Source organism: Haliaeetus albicilla, chromosome 12 (genome assembly GCF_947461875.1).
Source record: "Haliaeetus albicilla chromosome 12, bHalAlb1.1, whole genome shotgun sequence".
NCBI classification, from domain to species: Eukaryota; Metazoa; Chordata; class Aves; order Accipitriformes; family Accipitridae; genus Haliaeetus; species Haliaeetus albicilla.
The window spans coordinates 25,311,410-25,329,396 of record NC_091494.1 but is presented as its reverse complement, the minus strand read 5'-3'; the positions used below and the strand labels follow the sequence as shown (position 1 = coordinate 25,329,396).

Genomic DNA, 17,987 nt, shown 5'->3' with positions numbered 1-17,987 from the left:
GGGTAAGCCCTCTCGCACCCCAAGTATCCCAAAACACAGCAGGTAGGAGCCAGAACAGCCCTGGTGCAACTCCACAGGGATGCAGCAGGAGCTGGAGCATCTCCCCATCCCACGACCCCTCGCTTGGGCATTTCCTTCCTTGCCCTAATTTCCAAAATAACAATAAGCCCAAGAACTATTTGAGGTAGGTAAAAAAGTCTGGGTTTGTTCCCTTTTAATTCAAGACCAAGCATACAGGCAATTGTTTTTTAACTTATTGATTTTTTCCCCCCTATGAATGTCTGTGCTGGGCCTGGCAGTCCCCAGAGTGCCCTTTTGCCGCTGAGCTTCAATTGTTTCTAAACTTCCAGATTCATCTTTCGGATATTTTTATAGGCCTGAGTCCATAGTGGGCCATTTCTTTTTATTTTTTATTACTAGCATTTTTACCAGGATGACATTTTGACTAGTCTGGGAAATCTTCTTGGCCAGAAGACCAGTTCCTGACAATCAAGATTTAGTCTTTCTGGAGAGGAAGAATGCATCAGATTTTTTTTTTCAGATCAGAAAAAAAAAATATCCAGATTTCTCTGAAATTGCAGGGAAGCTGAGCAGGAGGAGCCTGCGGGAAATCTCTAACCCAACCTGGAGCAGTGCAGTGACTGCGCAAGCCCTGACCGTTGCAGGACAGATGTTGGTCTAATTACAGCGAAAACCTCCGGCGCTGGGGATGCTCCGCTCTCTGTACCCTGAGTGTATCATCACAGTTGGGCGGCCTCTCTAATCTCCAATTTAAATCCCTTTTGCAGCTGTCTTTGCCGTTTGGAAGAGATGCTGAATGGTAGAAAACCATTAGCACATCCCTCCTTGGTCATCCCCATGGTTTTGAGCTCTTCCACCCTGGCAGGTGCCCTTTTTGCTCCATAATTCTCCCCATTTCTCACCAAGAAGTGCCAAGGATCAGAGATTTCTAAAACGGGTGTTTCAGGCACTTTGAAATGGGTTTCCCCATGCCTGGGTTGCCGCAGCCAGGGCTGGGTACCAGCACAGAGCTGGCACTTGTCCCCCACCTCCCTGGACCTTCCTCCACTGCATCCCCTCCTTCCTCTCCATCACATTTGACATCACCTCTTTGGTCTGAAAACAGTTTAATCCAGATTTAGGAAGGAAAGGAAAAAGGCAGAGGCAACATCTTATCATTGAGCACGAACCTCCTGGGAAATCACCCAGGAGTTTCCCAGCCGCAAAGCCGGTGGCTGCTGAGCGGTGGCAGCGGTGGTGGCGTTGCCAGAGCCCATGTGCTGCCATGACACATCAGCCGTGGGGATGCCACTCCACAGCGGCTCCAAATCTTATTTTCCATTGGCAAGCTTCACGGGCAGCTTACTTGCATGCAGGATTTTACTGCTAATACGACCGAAACCAAACCAGCTGGTCACTAGGGAGTCAGGGGTTATTTTAACACCTAAAAGGACAAGCAGAGAAAAAAAGAGATTGTTTGAGAGGTGTGAATATAAATGCAAAAATACTGATTTCTCCTTCAGATTTACAGGTTCCTGGAGGGGAGCAGTGACAGTGGCCAAGAGCCCCATGCTTTGCCATCGCTGCCACGCGTACCCAGAGCAAGCCTGGGGGGCTGTGGGAGGATGCTGAAGGCGTTGGGCTGCTGGACAGGTTTGAAGGCTGATGTTAATGTGCTGGTGTTAATGGGCTGGTGTTAATGGGCACCGTGATGGTGAGAGGTTGGGTTAGGCAGCGCTGGACCCATCCAGGGGCCAGAGCCAGAGCTGGCCAGGGTTTTTCTGCGTGGGCTTTCACCGGAGAGCGAAGAGTCAAACTGCACAGTAACTCCCCGGTGCAGACAAGATCATGAACCACATCGCTTTAATTATGCCAGTGCAAATTTCATTCATTTGGTTAAGCCTGGGAGCTACAAAAAGAGCTATTTCCAGGTGCGCTGGTTTAATTACGGCATGCCCTTTATTAACCATTGCACACAGCCGCGTGGCCAGGGATTGCCGGGCTCTCCAGCCAGGGCAGGTTTGCAGCCACCAGCACTGTGATGGCCCCGCTCACGCCTCTGCACACCCCTGGGACACGTACAAGGGCTCCGCTCGGGTCAGATAAATGGGTTTTAACCTGATTTTTGCTGTAATCTCCACGTTGACAGGCCCTCATCACGCAAAGGATAAAACTCCAGCTCCTGTGGCTGGGGCCCTGTGGGGTTTCACCAGGCAGCTCCCACTGGCCATGCTGGGGGTCCGGCTGGCTGATGCCCCTGGGCTGAATGGCTGCCCCGTACCAGCACCCCAGGGGCACCTCGAGCCCGTGTGTGTTTGCAAAACGGCTTCTGTTTGCTTAACTTCTTGCACTTCAGCATGCAGAGGCACAGCTCCCACTGCCCCGCTCCCTCCGCCTGCCCCACGGCCGCAGGCAGGGACAAGGTGACGGTCCTGCTGCCCAGGGCGGGCAACCCAGCACCAGCCCTGCCATCCCACTCCTGAAAAAAATAGCAGCTTTCGGGTGCTTTATTTGCACTTTCCTTTTCTGAACTTGCCTTAAAAAGACACAGAAGGGCTCAGTTTTCAAAGAACCAGGGTTTAAATGACATTCTTCCCTGCTCGTCCAGCTCCTTCCTACTAAAACTCTTCACTGTATTCTTATTGCCGGATGAAGCGATGTGCGTGGTACGTGCTGGGGTTTTAACTGTAATTCATGGACAGATATAAAACTGCCAGGGTTATTATAAATTTCATTCGGCAGGGTTTGAACGTTACTGGTTCAGCAGTGCCTCTTTCAGTGCTGTCTTTACAGCGGCTTCTGTTTAACCACTCAGCTGGCAAAAATTTATTGCGTCACCCGCGTCTTGCAGTAACTCTCCAGGTTTTCAAATAATCCCAGGAAAAGAGTTAAAACGGAGCCTCTGCCTTAGTCATTGCAAAGCACTTGGGGCCAAAGTCTGGTTTTTCCTGACACCCCTGGTAAATCCTGCAGGCTCGGCCAGGAGAATTGCCATCTGGGACATAAGGGGATACACTCTGAATTTCGAAATCATGCCAGCGGGAGAGGGGGCAGGAGAGCTGTGGGGACCGGGGGGCACCAAAATGCGGGTCCAAGCATTGCAGTCAGCACTCAGGCAAGGCTCTGACCCCCTTCGCCCGCTATTGCAGGCTGAGCTGGGCACCGCCAGACCCACGATGGGGCACAAGGTTTTACTGGTGACAATAACTATCCCCCGGGCCGATACGTCAGGAGCTGTGGGTGATGGCCCCAGGGTGGAAGGTTTGGAATGCAGGATGCTGCTGGGTTTCGTTGCCTGCGGGGCTGTTGCAGGGAGATGCAAAGGCGCTTCCAGGGTTTGCCCATATTTTATCACCTGAGATGGAGGTGATGGGGTTTTGCATCCCCCCCAGGCAAACTCTTTCTCACTCTCTTTGCTGTCAGAAAGCTTTTCCCAGCACCAAACCCTAAGCCCTCCCTGCCACCACTGGAGCCCGTTCCTCCTTCTCTGCTTCCCATGGCAGTATTTTTTCCCTCCTTTGCAGCCCCTGCCAACAGCAGGCAGCCCCCGCAGACCTTGCCCAGCAGAGCGAGGTGGATATTGCGAGACCGAAGGAATGGGGTTTGTTTCATCTATTCTCACCCTTCCTCTGGCTCTGCATCTTTCTTGACGTGCATTGTACACATAGCACACACAGCACCTGCCAGCCCTGCTCATCCATCTCACACACCTTAACCAACGGGAAACTCAAGGAAAAGCCCATAAACCAGATAGGAAACAAGGATTGGATTCGCAGCATGCTTGTACTAACAGAAACCATCCTTTACTGCTTAATCAGAAGAAACGGCCATGCACAAATCTTCTGGCCATGCTTCTGCCCAGGCAGCACATGGGGTGGCCTTGTGAGGATGCCTGGGATGATGAGCCCTAACATGAGCACGTGGCTCCAGCATCGCCACATGCCATGACTGATACCCTCAGTGATTTCCACAAGCAACTGCTTATGGTGGGTGCAGAGAGTCACCAAACTCCACTTTGCCTGTGACAGCAAATTGTCCCATCCCCGGTGCCAGTGCAACGCACTCTGTTTGCACACAGAAACTGTCCAAATCCTTATTTTGCTGATATTTCTAATAGCACGGGACAAACCTGCCACTGGCACAGGGGGTCACCTCCGTCTGCCCCTCTCCATGTATTTGCTGCCTGCGAATGGGCCAGACCCAGCCCAGCGCGGGAGCTGCCAGAGGATTTCGGCCCTGTCTGATGCAGAACAGGCTCCCTATAAATTTCCTGTGGTTTAATCTTGCTGCTGAGCTGGGGGGACTTTTCTATTAACTCTGGCTGTCACTAGCTCGCCTGCCTGCTGGCAGGGCTGGTACAAACCGATGGCAATGAGACCGTGATTTTCCCCTCCAGCTCTGGCGATGGGATGCAGGATGCACTCGGTGCCCCCCTCCATCCACCCCATGCTGCGTCCCCACCACTGGCATCGCTTTCCAGATGCCCCTTGCCTGGAGGCTGCACCTAGGTGGGTTTTGCAAAGCTGTTTGGGGCTTGGGAAGGTGTTTGCATTCGGATGGATGGGGCTGGGGGCAGCTGCAAGGGCATCTTGTAAGTGCTTTGGTTGGCAGGCAGGGCTTGTGCCCCAAATACCTCTCAAATCTGTTCAGGGCCTGGAAAATAGACGACACCCACTCCTGGAATCACAGCCACCCCAAGGCTGTACCGGCCAGAGCCTGTGGTTGCAGCCGCAGCACCTGGCAGGGCTCATCAGCTCATCGCTGGGGCCCTGAGAGCCCCCGGGGCTGTGCAGGGTCATTTCTGAAGCTCTGGTGTGATGCAGGTGAAGCTCTGATGTGACGCGAGTGAAGTTCTGATGTGATGCAAGTGAAACACCGCTTCATTTTGGGCAGTTGTCAGCTTTCTGCGGGCCTCTGCCTGTGCTGGTAGGGAGGGCTATGGAACAGAGCATCATTGACCCGCTCCTGAGCCCGTCCTTTGTATGTGCCACCGCCTTCTCCCTAACAAAGCCTATTTTCTAATATCCCACGAGCTTTCTGCCATCCCCTGAATGGCATCCGTGGGAGGCAAAGACAGCGCTCCAGCCCTTCTGCCTGTGCCCACAGCTCCCTGTGGTGCCCTTTGTGCCTACCACGGCCAGGAGACTCCTGCCCCGAAATCCTCCCCATCAGCCAGCCCCTCCTGGCCTTTCCCCTCCAAGTCCATAAGGAGCTGGCTGTGGTTTGCCTGGGGGTGCAGAAGGGATGCCTGGGGTTATGGGGGGAGGGGGGCTGCAGGGGAGATGCCCAGGGCATATGGGGGGCAGTGGTGGAGGGATGCAAGGGGGAGGTGCAGTGGGAGATGCCAGTGGGGGTAGTGCAGAGGGATGGGGGGGGGGGGATGCCTGGGGGGATGCAGGGAGAATGGGGGGTGGGGGGAACGCAGGCAGGATGGCCTGAGATCAGTGCCAGGGGATTGTAGGGGGACAGTGGTGGGGGGGGTCAGGTTGGCTACCCAGGGGTGTGCAGGGGGCTACCTGGGGGCAGAGCCAGGGGATGCATGAGGGGTTGGCTGAGGGTATGCAGGGGGCCTGTGGGGGTTCTGCCCAGGGGGGTGCAGGGGGCCACCTGGGGAGCAGAGCTGGGAGGACGCATGAGGGGCTGCCTAGGGGGATGCGCGGGGGGATGCAGGGACACAAAGGACGATGCAGGGGGTACAGGGGGAAACCTGGAGGGCAGTGCCCAGGGCATGCAGAGGGATGCAGGGGGCTGTCTGGGGAGCAGCACCGGGGCACGCAGGGAGGAGGCAGGGGGGTACAGGGGATTGTCCGCGGACACGCAGGGGATGCAGGGGGGTTTCTGGGGAGCAGCACCGGGACATGCAGGCGGGATGCAGAGGGATGCAGGGGATTTACCAGGGAGCTGCACCGCGGCATGCAGGGAGGATGCAGGGGGGTACAGGGGGTCGTCCGGAGACGTGCGGGGGAGATGCAGGGGGAGAGAGGAGGTTGTCCAGGGACGTGCAGGGGACATGCAAGGAGTCGTCCGTGCACCGAGGCACGCAGGGGGGGACGCAGAGGTGGGGGGGGGGGTCCGGGGAGCAGCACCGAGGCACGCAGGGGGCTGCAGGAGGGATGCCCGGCGGCAGGCAGGGGGGGCGCAGGGGGAGTGCCCGGGAGCCGCCCCGTCCGCCCGTTTTCCCGGCGCTGCCGCCCGGCCGGGCCCTCCCCGCCGCCGCCTCCGCCTGCCCCCCCCCCCCCCCGCTCCCCCCCCCCCCACCCGCGGGAGCATCCCCCCGCCCCCGCCGGGCTCCGGGGCCGCTTTAAAAGGCGCAGCTCCCCGCTCCGCCCAGCTCGGCACCGCGGAGCGCACCATGCCCGCCGCAGCCGGCCCCGGCCCGGGGAGAGCGGCGCCCCCCCCGCCGCCGCCCGCCCGCCTCTGCCTGCTGGCCCTGGCGCTGCCGCTGGCGCTGACCGGGCGCGGGGCCGCGGCCGAGCCCTCCCGCACCGTCTACACTAACCACTGGGCCGTGCGGGTGCGGGGGGGGCCCGCCGAGGCCGCCCGCCTCGCCGCCGCCTACGGGTACATCAGCCTGGGGCAGGTAAGGGGCGGGGGGGGGCAGGTGTCGGGGTACCGGGAGAGGGGGTTGGCGGGGGGGGCGCGGGGGGGCTCGCACCGGGACCTTGTGGGCGATCCCCGGAGCGGAGAGGCGCTGGGGGTCCCGCGGAGCTGCCCGGTCTCCCGGGACCGGGGTGATACCGGCGGTTCCAGGACGGGGAGATGAGCCCCGGGAGCCCCCCCCCGGCGGAGCGGTGGGGATGAGGGCGATGCAGCCATGCTGGCCGAGCGCTTTGGCCCCGGGGCGGAGTGGCCGGGCAGCCCCGGTCCGGCTCCCCGCCGCCCCCTCCGCCTCCCCCGGCGCGGTGCCGTGCTCCGGCCCCGGTAGGACCGGGCGGCCGCTCCTCGGGGTGCCCTCGCCCCGCACTGCCGGCTCCCACAGCGGCTGGGGGATTGCACAAGTTCCTCCCATCCCGGAAAGTTACATTTGTGGATTTAACAAACTTCGGACTCTCTGGCCCGGGTTTATCGGAGATTTTGGGAACACGGAGAACTCTTGCTTTCAGTCCCCTGCAGCACACGGGTGGCTTAAAGGCGACTTTCGTCACGGCAGCTCCTTTTCCTCTCAGTTTCTTCATCCTCTCTGTAAACCCAGATATGGGCCGATGTCCTCAGAGTTTCCTCCGGAGTTTATCGCCTCCCGCACCGCCCGGCTGCTCAGCACTTTTCTGGCTGGGTGGCACTTCAGGTTGTCTTCCTGCCCAAGGTGTCTCCTGGACTATAAATTATAACCTTGCTTTATATTGCAACCCTGCTTTTAAGTATAATTAAAGTCACGGGGTGCTGAGTAAAACAGATTTGGGGGGGGGGGGGGGCAGCTGAACTGGGGACACTGTCTCCTGCACTGGTGTCCGTGACCTCCCGTGGCAGATAACCCCTCACAGCCCACGCTCTGTCTCCTACCTGCTGTGCTTTTGTCCCACCAAGGAGAAAATCACTTTTATTATTCAATGCTTCTATCACAGGGCTGGGCAAATGTGGTTGTGCAACCCAAAGGGCTTTTCGGTGTTTATCCCTGTTCAGCCAGGGAATATCTTGATTGAGCTTCCCACTCTCCTGATCTGCATCAGCCTAACGTCAGCTCCTGGTCTGGGGTTCTGCTGTCTCCCTTCCCCACTGGAGCATCTGCTCCCCTGGCATTCTGGCTTTCCAGAGCTTGTCCCCGCGATGCTGGAGGCGTTTGGCCCACGGGCAGGACATGGCCCCGCCGGAGCATCCATCCTTCCCTCCCCCCGAGCCCTTTCCTGGGACAGCCCAGGCGCAGGCTGGAGAGCAAGGGAAATAGTTCTGTGGTTGCATCAGGGTGTTCCTGGCTCCCGCCTTTCCCGCGGACGCTGGGAGCTTGTGCACCTCTGGGGCTTCCCCAGCTGCTCTCAATGCCCTGCCTTCAGCTCCCCGAGCCCCTCGGGCTTTTCCCACGGGAGCTTGCCTAGGGCCAAGCCCTGAGGAACCACTTTCCCTGCACGTGTGCGCTCGTGGGTGACGTTTGCTGCATTGTGCCTGGGGTTCGTGGTGTGCCGAGCCCCGTGGGGAGCTGGGCGTCTCCAGCTTCCTCTGCTTGTGTAGCTGCCAGGGATGGCACCATCCCCAGCGAGATGTGCACTCCTGGGGGGCCTGATCCTGCACAAAACTTGCTGGAAAACCCTGCTGAGGGCATATCACCCTGCCCTGGGGAGATGTTTGGGTGGAGAAAAGTGGTGGAGTCCAGCATGGCGAGGGAGGAGGAGAGGTGATGGTCACGGGGTGACCCAGCTGGGTGCAAGGGAGGCTCTGGCCTGCGTTGGTGGCTGGTGACCTCTTTTCCTCCGAGCTGCAATCCTGGGGGCTCCTGAAATGCTCCTGGCTGGGAAGGGAATGCTGGGGTTTGCACACACAGGTGTCTGCCCCGTCTCTGAGCTGTCCCCACGTGTTCCCGTGCCCAACAAGTGCACCAAGACACTCTTAAACCCTTCTGGGTCATGGCACAGTGACATTTCCTTTCGGGAATCACTTGCATCAACTTCTATTTAAATGAAGCAAACAATTAAACAAAAGGAAAAGACTTTACACCCCCAAATGCCTGCTCATTCCTCCCCGCCAGTCTTTGTTTGCTGTGCCGTGCCGGGGCGAGCCAGGACAGGCCCTGGCCAAGGGCTGTGTGGTGCTGGTGCCCTAGGCAGCGCCTCTGCCGCTGTCCTGGGGGTGGTGATGAGCCTGTTCCTATCCCAGTAAAAAAATCATAAAAATATGAATTTTTCCTTGTGCTGTGTCCAACACTGTAAGTTTTGGGAGGGCTCAGCAGTCTCACCTGCAGTGCAGGAGGAGGACAGGATTCATTTTGGGCTGGAATTGGAGCTTTCCTGGATTCCATCTGGGGATGCTGGAGCGATGGTGTCCTTTCAGCCCTGGGCTTGGTCCTTACTGGGCTGAATCGGGCCATGACCATCTGAGAATGATATTCCTGAAGGCAGGAGCACAGCAGCTGGAGTGTTTGTCCCCAGTGGGGACAGGTGGTGTCCCCAGGAGGGCAGCAGGCACGGCCTCCCCAGCTGAATCCGTCCTCCTGGAGGACACCAGTGCTGATGCAGCTGCATTTTGCAGAAATGAGCTGATTTGGGCAAGATGCTGGAAGACTTCATTGATGAGGAGGGAAGAAACAGGCTCAGCAATGCCCTGAGTGGCTCTAGTGCTGCCCTCGGTGGTGTCCAGCTCCCAAAAAGCTCTCCTTTGCCATGTCTCGTTAGCTACAAGGGATCTTGAACCTGCTCAAAATACTAACAGCTGCTAATGAGGCAGGGCGGGCGCTGGGCTCATATCTGTCTGGCAGTGCATGGGGAGAGCTGGGTGCTGCTGCAGGAGCATCTTCTGGGTGCCTCTCCCTGCCCCAGTGCTGCTTGTGGGGGCTCACAGGTGGCACTGGGATTTGGAGGAGAAGGGGAAAAGGGGAGTGGAAAAGGAGATCAGGAGGTGGCCAAACCCCTTGCAATCATACCTCTTTTTAACCCTGTTAAGGACCGTATTTGTAGAGTAATTCCTGTTGGCAAGGACCTCTGGAGGTCTCTGGTCCAACCCCCCCAATTAACTTTGAGGCTGAATCAGGCTGTGCAGAGCCTCAGCCGGGTGAGATATGAAGCTCTCCAAGGATGGAGATCCCACCACCTCCCCAGGCCTGTGTGTCACCACCCTGCCCAAAGAATTACTCTCTTTATGCCCAATTAGGATTTATACCCTTGCAACCTGTTGTTTCTCATCCTTTTGCTGTGCATCTCCACATCTCTCTAAGCACCTGGGTCACGTTGGGGCCATGAGTAACCCCTTCAGCTTCAGACTCTTCCCCATTTGGTCAGATGACGTGGCAAGCATGTGTTTTTTTGGAAGCGGAGCCATTGACACCCTCAGCATAGTGGCGATGGCTTTGTAGGGTGCAAAACGTGTTCCCATTGCTTCTGGTTTTCTCCACCTGCAGCCCAGCTGAGCTGGGCAGCACCAGCCAGGGCTTCCTCTGCCTCAGCAGCAGGGAAGAAAACCTCTGTTTTTGTTAACGTACAAATTCAAGTTGCCTCAAAAAAATCTCAAGTTTCCTTTGAAACTTCAGCCCAAAACTGCGAATCAATTGGGAAAATTAAAATCAACCTTTGCGGGATTGACCTCCCGTGCACATTCTCAGCAAAAGTTAGATGTCTAAACAATCAAGGCTGAGAGTTGTAAATGCGCTTGGGGAGGGAACGAGCGTGCCCGGAGCTGCTCTGCGTGGTCTCCTGGGCTGCGGGGGGGGGTGGGCTGGCTTTGTAACCACAGTTGACGGCAACCTGGACTATCTGCTCTGCGGTGGAGCTGGGACCTTTCAGTGTGCGCAGCTGTCTTCTGGCTGATCGGGAGCTGATGGGTACACTTGATTGTCTAGGTGGGCAGGAATAATCGGCCCTCGGTAAAGTCCTGCTCTGTGCCGTGCCTTTCGGGCGCTCCGCTGGGTTTTCTAGCATCACTGTGGCCACGCGGCTGTGGCCTCGCTGGTGCTGTACGCAGGAGAAAACCCAACCCTCCTGGGCATCTCCCATTCCCAGGGCTGCACTGCAGAACTCTCACTGAGCTGACTGACCTCAAGGAGGAGAATAAATACTTTTCCATTAAAATAAAAGGCATTTAAAAATTTTTCTCCTTATAATAGCTTAGGTAGAAGGGGGCCTCTGGAGGTCACCAGGTCCAACTTCTGCTCAGAGCAGGGCTGGCTTTCAAGTTAGCCCCAAAATGACAAGTTTTTTCTTAACTTTTCCTTCCATAAATCCCAGGAGGATAAGGAACCTGGGGCACAGGGTGCTTTTCCTTCTGCTCTGGCCACATATGCCCAGGGCCTGGGAGGGCATCATCTCCCTTCCCGTCCTCTTGCTGCTTTGCATTGCGTGGTAATTTCACATTTATTTCCAAAAAACCTCATGCCCGCTCCGGTGGGGAACAGAAGCGCTTCTTCAGCCGATGCTTGTTTATAGAGTGTGATCCTGTTACAATGAGTGCCAGAGGGACCGGAGATGAGAATAAACTGAATATTATAAACCTGCAAACTGCAGGCTGAGCCAGCGGATGCGGAGCTGAACCACCCGGGCTGTGGGATCGGGATTTCCAGGCAGAGTGAGCAAGAGGCAGGGTGGCCTCGTGCAAGGTTTCCCTAAAATATGGGGAGGTTGGAGCATCCTCCTTCCCTTTCCTAAGTACAAGAGGATTTGAGGAATGGGTTTTAAAAGCCACGTGCAGATTGCGGGGAGCAACCACTTTGCGTGTAGATGGTAAGGAAAATGCACAGCGAAGCTGTAATGCAAAGAAAAAGGTGGGGGGTGGGAGGGTTTAAATGAACTTGAGTGGAAACAAATTGCAAAAATCACAGTTAACGGCAGTAAAGTCAGTGAAATGACATTCTGGCATAAAAGGCAGAGCAAAACTAATTAAATATTTAATGATCCTAAGAGGCACTGGCATATCTCAAGGTATTAAGTGTGATAAAGATATAAGTAGTTGTCATCATCTGCTTCAGCATATGGTCTGGACAAACCTGTTTGCCCCCCCTGTCCTGTTGCAGCCAGTCTTGGTCTGGCCTCAGGGACATCACCCTGGCCCCGTCACACGTGGCCTCAGGGATGTCACCCAGGCTCCTGGGTTGCAGATGGAGGCTGGTTAGCATGGCTCGCCCTGGTCCTGTGAGCCAGGCACAGGGACTGCCACCACCTCCCTGCAGCATCCAGCTCCAGGCCATGGGAGAGGTTTTTTGGGGAAGAAAAAACTGAAGAGCCTCAGGGAAAAGGGAATTTATAGTAGGGACCCAATTTGTACCAAAATTGTGTGGCCTGGGAGCCACATGCTAGTGAGTGCAGCTTTTGGGTCATTCCCATCCCTATGGCTGTGAATCCCAGCGGGATGCTCATCACACAGTGCCTGGCTGAGATTGCCCAGTTCATTGCGTAGCCTGGGGACTTTATCCGTGCTTTTGGGATGGAAAAAGAGGAGTTGCGGCATCTCCAGCTGCCAGGATGAGAAGGCTGGAGGCAGTGCAGCTACCTCAGTGCTTGGCAGGGTGGCGTGGCTGGCACGGTGTTTTCCCGCAAATGTGGGACATTTCAGCTCCATGCAAGAAAAAAATGCCAAAAACTTGTAAAAGAGGAGCGTGGGGCTTCCCCGAGCTGAAGGGAGCCAGTAAGGCTGCCTTTCCCAGCTCGCCTTCGCTCCCGGGCTGCACTTACTGCTGGGGAGGGACTCTAGGCTGGGGCATGTGTTACACATTCTTTGGGAGGGATGGTTGGTTTGCTTGGAGATAATTTTTTTTTATTTTTTGACGACTCCTGCTGCCGTCCCTGACTCCAGGCTAAGCATGTTTATATCCCGTGCTTCCCAGGAGCATCCCAGGGCTAGCAGGGATTGCATTCATCTCTCCTTACGGGGCTGTTCTTGCTGTCGGGGCGAAGCCGGAGCATCGGGTGGGGAAAAGCAGCATGATGAGGCACAGGTCCCCCAGCTCCGCTGCAGCTGCTGAGCTCATTTTTAGCTTGTTATTTGTGCTTGGGAGCTGATGGAAGGCAGTTTGCAAAGATGCATTTAATGGGTGAAAATTCATAAAAATGTTTTCCGGGCTCTGTTGTGTCAGTGCAGTGTCCGGCCACCAGCGCTGTTTGCCACGGTAGTGGCACTGGGGTTAGTGCCAGCATCCTGCATCCCCTCCCTGAACCCTGGCTTTGCCAGGGAGCTTTGTGTAAGCAAGGGATTTGCGGCGCAGGGCACGGCTGCCCTGATGCACAAGGGGTGCTGCCAGGACTGAAATGGGGGGCAACCACAGGCAAATCTTTTTTTTTAAAAAAAAACAACTCTCTTTTCGCAGATTGGGAGCTTGGAAAACTACTACCACTTTCACCACAGCAAGACTTTTAAGCGCTCGACACTGAGCAGCCGGGGACCGCACAACTTCCTCCGCATGGACCCCAAGGTATGGGGCTGGGCAGCCCGGGGTCCCCCAGCCTCTGGGGGGGCTGGTGGGATGGGGGTCCCCATTTCCCCTGGAGGAGCCTGTTGTCTTGGTCTGGGTCAAGCGTGAACCCGAGCATCTTGCAATGACATGTTATCCTTGAACCGCAGCCCTGTGCATGCACGGAGTGACTCATTGGACATGGGTATGTGGATCGGTGATGAAAAATACTTAGAAGTGACTAAACGCTAACATCTGTCTGAAAGCCGGGAGGAAGAAAAGAGGGGAAAAAGCCTTCCAGGATAGAAAGGCTGTTGCATGCTTGGGGTGTTGATCCAGTTGCCACAACACTTGCTGCCTCAATGGTTGCTATGTGTGAAATGCTTGGCAATGGCTCTGCATTGCTTTTTCCTAGAGCAAGCATCCGAAGGGATTTTCAGCACAGCTGAATTGACAAAAGTAATGGGGAGGGGGGGAAGGCGGCAAGGAGGGACAGGCGGGACCAGGGTGAGCTGGGCTCGGGGTGGTGGGGAAGGGCTGCTGCTCTGCCTCGGCTTTCCTCCTCCCTCAGCTCCAGCCAGCACCCGAGCCGTGTGAGATAGATGCTCCTTCTGCAGAGCAGGTGAAAGGTTAATGTGCAGGGAGAGTCTGGTTTTGGGGAGAGGGGGAAATAAGTGCAGAAAAAGGCATTGCGGTGAAGGTAGCCATGCTACAGCAAGCTGCTGGTGCTTGCACCGATGCCTGGTCACCCTTGGGGTGCTCCCGGCCACCCTTGGGGTGCTCTTTCCTGAGACATTTCCAACTCACTCAGCACAACACATCCCATCCGCATCTCTCCAGACCCACACAGCAATCCTGCTTTCCCCAGCCAGCAGGCTTTCTGGAGAGGTTTGCTGTTAAATATTTGGACAGGGTTTGTAGCACATTTCTGAGGAGGCACACACATGGCTGCATTGCCGGCGGGGGGAACTTCAGCAAGGGAAGCGTCGGTGCCCTGGAAGTGTGCTGGGCTCTAATTAAAGCTGTTTGCCCTTGGGGAGGTGCACAGGCACCCCAGCAAATGATGAATTCAGTTCTGCAATAGAAATATCTCCATTTAAATGGGTCTAGTTATAATGCAGACCAAATCAATTGGCTTTCAGTCTTATTAACATTTACCTTACCTAGCTCTATGGACTACAAGTTAGAGCAATTAGGTCCCATTCTCTTAATCCTTCGTTATCACTCGGAGTTCAAGACCTCTTGGCATGTGTTGTCTCTCCTCCTCTCCCATGCACATTTGCAAATCGTTTTGGAGATGTCTCAGCATTTGGACGGCACAGCTTAGCGTGCGCGACGCAGGAAAACATCACCGCGAGGCATGAGGAAACGCAAGCTGGAATAGCAAAGATGGAAAAGATGGAAACAAATCTTGCAGAAATCCCGAAGAACCAGCAAATCCAATCATTTGCAGATGTTGGGTGGTTCATGCCTTCCAGGGGCTATTGTTTCCAGCACCGTTATTTATCGGTTTGCTCTGCCGTGGGGGTCGATGGCACAAGGGCCAGGTCCTGGCAAGAGGACCATGGCCAAGCCCTCCGTCCCAAGGACGTGGGTGGCTGGGCAGGGGGAGACCCAGCAAACATGGGGCAGCACCCAGGGTCCTGGTCCCCATAGGCCCACTCTGCTGCTGAGCTCCCCTCTTGCCCCAAGACATCCCTGTGACCGGCGGCTGTTCCTTTTGGGGCTGATATGAGCCAAGTGATGTAGCAGGTGATGGAAAGGGAGGAGGGATGTAGCAAATCCAGCAATTTTGGGGGCAGGTCATGGTGGTGAGAGTAAGAGGTGTGGAGGGGCAGTGGGATGCAGAGCAGGGTCACGCTGTGCTTTGCCACCCCTCTTACGGGCTCCACTTGCAGCTCTTGTCGCCGTAAACTTTCGCAGCTCGCTGGGATGCTCCTGTTGGTCTTCATAGTGCTTGAGCCTTCAGCCTCACTGCTCCAGTCTCTTCATCCTCATCGGAGGATGTCATGGCCTCAGACTCTGTGCATCTGGCCACGCACCGTAGCAAAATCAACCCCATGTAAATTATTTCTGCCGTGCTTTATGGCAAACACGTGCTGGAGCCACCTTGTTTGTCCTGGATCTCCACTTTAATTCCTGCACATTCACTGGAATAAGTCAAGCTATTGCTTTTCTGGAGCTGCAAAGGGAGTTGCATCCTAGTCTGTGCTGGTTATCGTGTTTGGTGGAGCTACCCTGGATTGCTGGATCCGGGCATCGGCCACTGAAAATCTTAAAGTAAGGGGGGAAATGAAAAGCTGCCCCTCTGTTTCCAGCAAGGGCGAAGGATTCAGCTCGCTGATACCTGTGCCTCCTCACAGGGTCCTTTGGTGCCACTCAGGGTCACCTCATTATTACTAATTAGGGTTTGCAGAGATGGAGCTGCCCCCCCGCTCCCCAGGATCAGGAGTATGTTGTAACAGTTTCTGCCATCGCTAGTAGCAAAAAGACTTTTTTTTTAATTTCCGAGAAGCTTTTCCCCCACCCTGGATGTGTGGTGGAAGGCGACCAGAGTTTCACAAGTGGTGGGAGCCATTGCAGGGATGCCCCGGGCTCCTTCCCGCTCGCCTGTTGTCTTCCCACACCAGCCACATCGATTTAGCAACCCCCCCTTGAAATCAATGTCGTTAAACTGCTGATTTCTCTGTGTCCACACAAGACTTCTCCATCGACTCCCGACTGGCAGCGCTTGGGTCGATCAGGAGCATTTTTAAGGTGAAGACATCTCTGCAAGGCACGGCAGCTCCTGGCAAAACCTGCAAAATTCCACATCTTCCCGTCATTCCTGCATCCAGCAAAGCTGCAGGGAAAGGCGATAGCAAGACCCACAGTAATGCTGCCAAGGAGAGCAGCTTTAAGGAGAAAAGCCGGGTATTTGGGCCATATCCTCTATTTAATGTATTTTTAATTTTTTTTAACTAGACCATGAAGTTGTATTTTTGCTTCCAATGCTTAAATCCATTGTCATATAAGCAAAGCAGCATGCTGTCATCAGCCAAGGCAGCATGGAAACTCATTTTTCTATGAAATTTTTTTTTTTTTTTCCTTTCAACGGTTTTTTTCTTCAAAGTATATATGTTTAAAAACCAAGCTCTAGGCTGTAAACTGTCAGGTTTCTGATATGTACAGCTGCCCATCCACCTCCATCCAAGTCAGAAAGCTATAAACCATGCACGAAGAACTCGGTTCAGGCAACAGTTTCACATAAATGAGCCCAGCAAAAACTTGCACTTTGGATTTTTAATCTTTTCGTTACAAAACCTTAGTCACAAGAATAAAGACATCCCCATGAGCAGCTCTGCCGTTCCCAAAAGTTCCCAAGCCATCAGGAAGACAATGTCCGGCGAGGAGGGATGTGCCACAGAGCCCTCCCAGCTCATCAACTGGTGCCTCCTTTCTGCCCCCAGCATGAGCATGTGTAAAGATTTGGTCTATAAATTATTTTACAACCTATTTTCAATCAACCTGGATTTTGTCTCCATGCTGAAGGCAGGAGAGCCCTTTTTGTGGGCAATAAAAGTCTAGGGGGGGGGACACACTCACCAGGGATGGGATGAGGCTGCTCCCAAACCAGCACCTTAGGTCCCACCGCAGCGGCACAGGCAAACACTGGCATTTCCCAATCCTGGCCTTTTCCGGCTCATTTCCCGTTTGATGTCTTCGCATGTCACGTCCCACTGAAAAGCAAACAAACGTCAGAGCGGTCGGCCCCAAGGCCACCTCACCCACGGCCAGTGCCAAAAACGCCACTCCGGAGCCAGCTGTGTTCCCTGAGACCTGCCACGGCTGTCTGTGGTTGTCCCATATTTTTGGGAAACACATGTTTTGCTTGGGTAAAGCCCCCGATTTTATTATTTTATCAGGAGGAGAGGAGCTCGAAGGATGAGCAGCCCTGGAGCCAGGTGGTGAAGTCTCAGGGCTGAGCTGCTGCTGCTGCTGCCTCCCAGCCGGGGGGAAAGATCAGCCCCAAAATTAAGCCAAGCACCTGAGTCTTCTCCAACACTTTGACTAAACACTGAAATATGTGGTTCGTCTCCAGCGGGACTTCAGCACGTGATTCAGTGCTTCGTTAAGCCAGGGGGGTTTAGGCTCGCGCTTGGAGGCGACTTTATTTATGCTCAAGGGTTTTACTGCGCCAGGAGAGGAATCTGGCCCCTGGCTTGGAGACCACAAAGAGCTGAGCTTGCCATGTCCATCTGTCCATTCATCCTTTCTCCCCCAAAATGGAGCTTCTGTCTCTGCAGCAGCTCTGGCCAAGGAGATGGGGGTTTGCTGGTGATGCTGGGCTGGGTCCAGGCAGCGGTTCACACAGCTTCCGCATCCCGCATCCCATTTCAGTGGGCGATGCTGGGCTCTGAGCCCGCAGGCGATGCCGGGCTCTGTGCCCACAGGTGATGCTGGGCTCTGTGCCCATGGGCGATGCTGACCCACGGCTCTGCTTGCAGGTGGACTGGCTGCAGCAGCAGGAGGTCAAGCGGCGGGTGAAGAGGCAGGTCCGAGGCGAGCCGCACGCCCTGCCGTTCAACGACCCAGTGTGGCCCAACATGTGGTACCTGGTGGGTATCTCCCCTCCGCCGCCCTGCGAGGAACCCGCTGCTTTACGGCGGGGTTATTTTTAATCAAACGTATCGTCAATCTTTGCTGAGCCTGGCCAGTAGTGAAACACCTTAATATCAGCAAATGAGCTTGGCAGCAAGATTTTTAAATTGTAAATTGATATACTAGAGAGAATAGTTTAAAATGTTTCCCCCTCATTAGCAGCCCCTCGTTATGGTCTGCGCAGCGAAAGCTTTGGAGCAGCGCAGCTGCAGTGCCAATGCATTTTACCCATCCGAGAGCTGCAACCATCTATTTACAATATCATTTTTTCTCCTGCCTGCTTCATCGATCTGTATTTGACAGGGAAATTCATTGAAAATTAAGC

The 17,987-nt window shown here is 55.2% G+C and overlaps 1 protein-coding gene across 2 annotated transcripts in view; it reads left to right on the top strand.

Annotated features, from left to right (window-relative positions):
• The first annotated feature begins 6,322 nt into the window (after positions 1-6,322).
• PCSK6 (proprotein convertase subtilisin/kexin type 6) overlaps positions 6,323-17,987 on the top strand; it is a 37,011-nt gene continuing 25,346 nt past the window's right edge. Inside the window, exons 1-3 of one of the 2 annotated variants that reach the window (XR_011327145.1) lie at positions 6,323-6,580; positions 12,938-13,042; positions 17,509-17,619. Coding sequence is in view for 1 of the 2 variants with exons in the window: in XM_069798563.1 (XP_069654664.1) it covers positions 6,353-6,580; positions 12,938-13,042; positions 17,509-17,619 (444 nt within the window). In the remaining variant the exon portion in view is untranslated. The remainder of the gene's footprint in view (positions 6,581-12,937; positions 13,043-17,508; positions 17,620-17,987) is intronic. The other variant, XM_069798563.1, reaches the window with a different exon arrangement.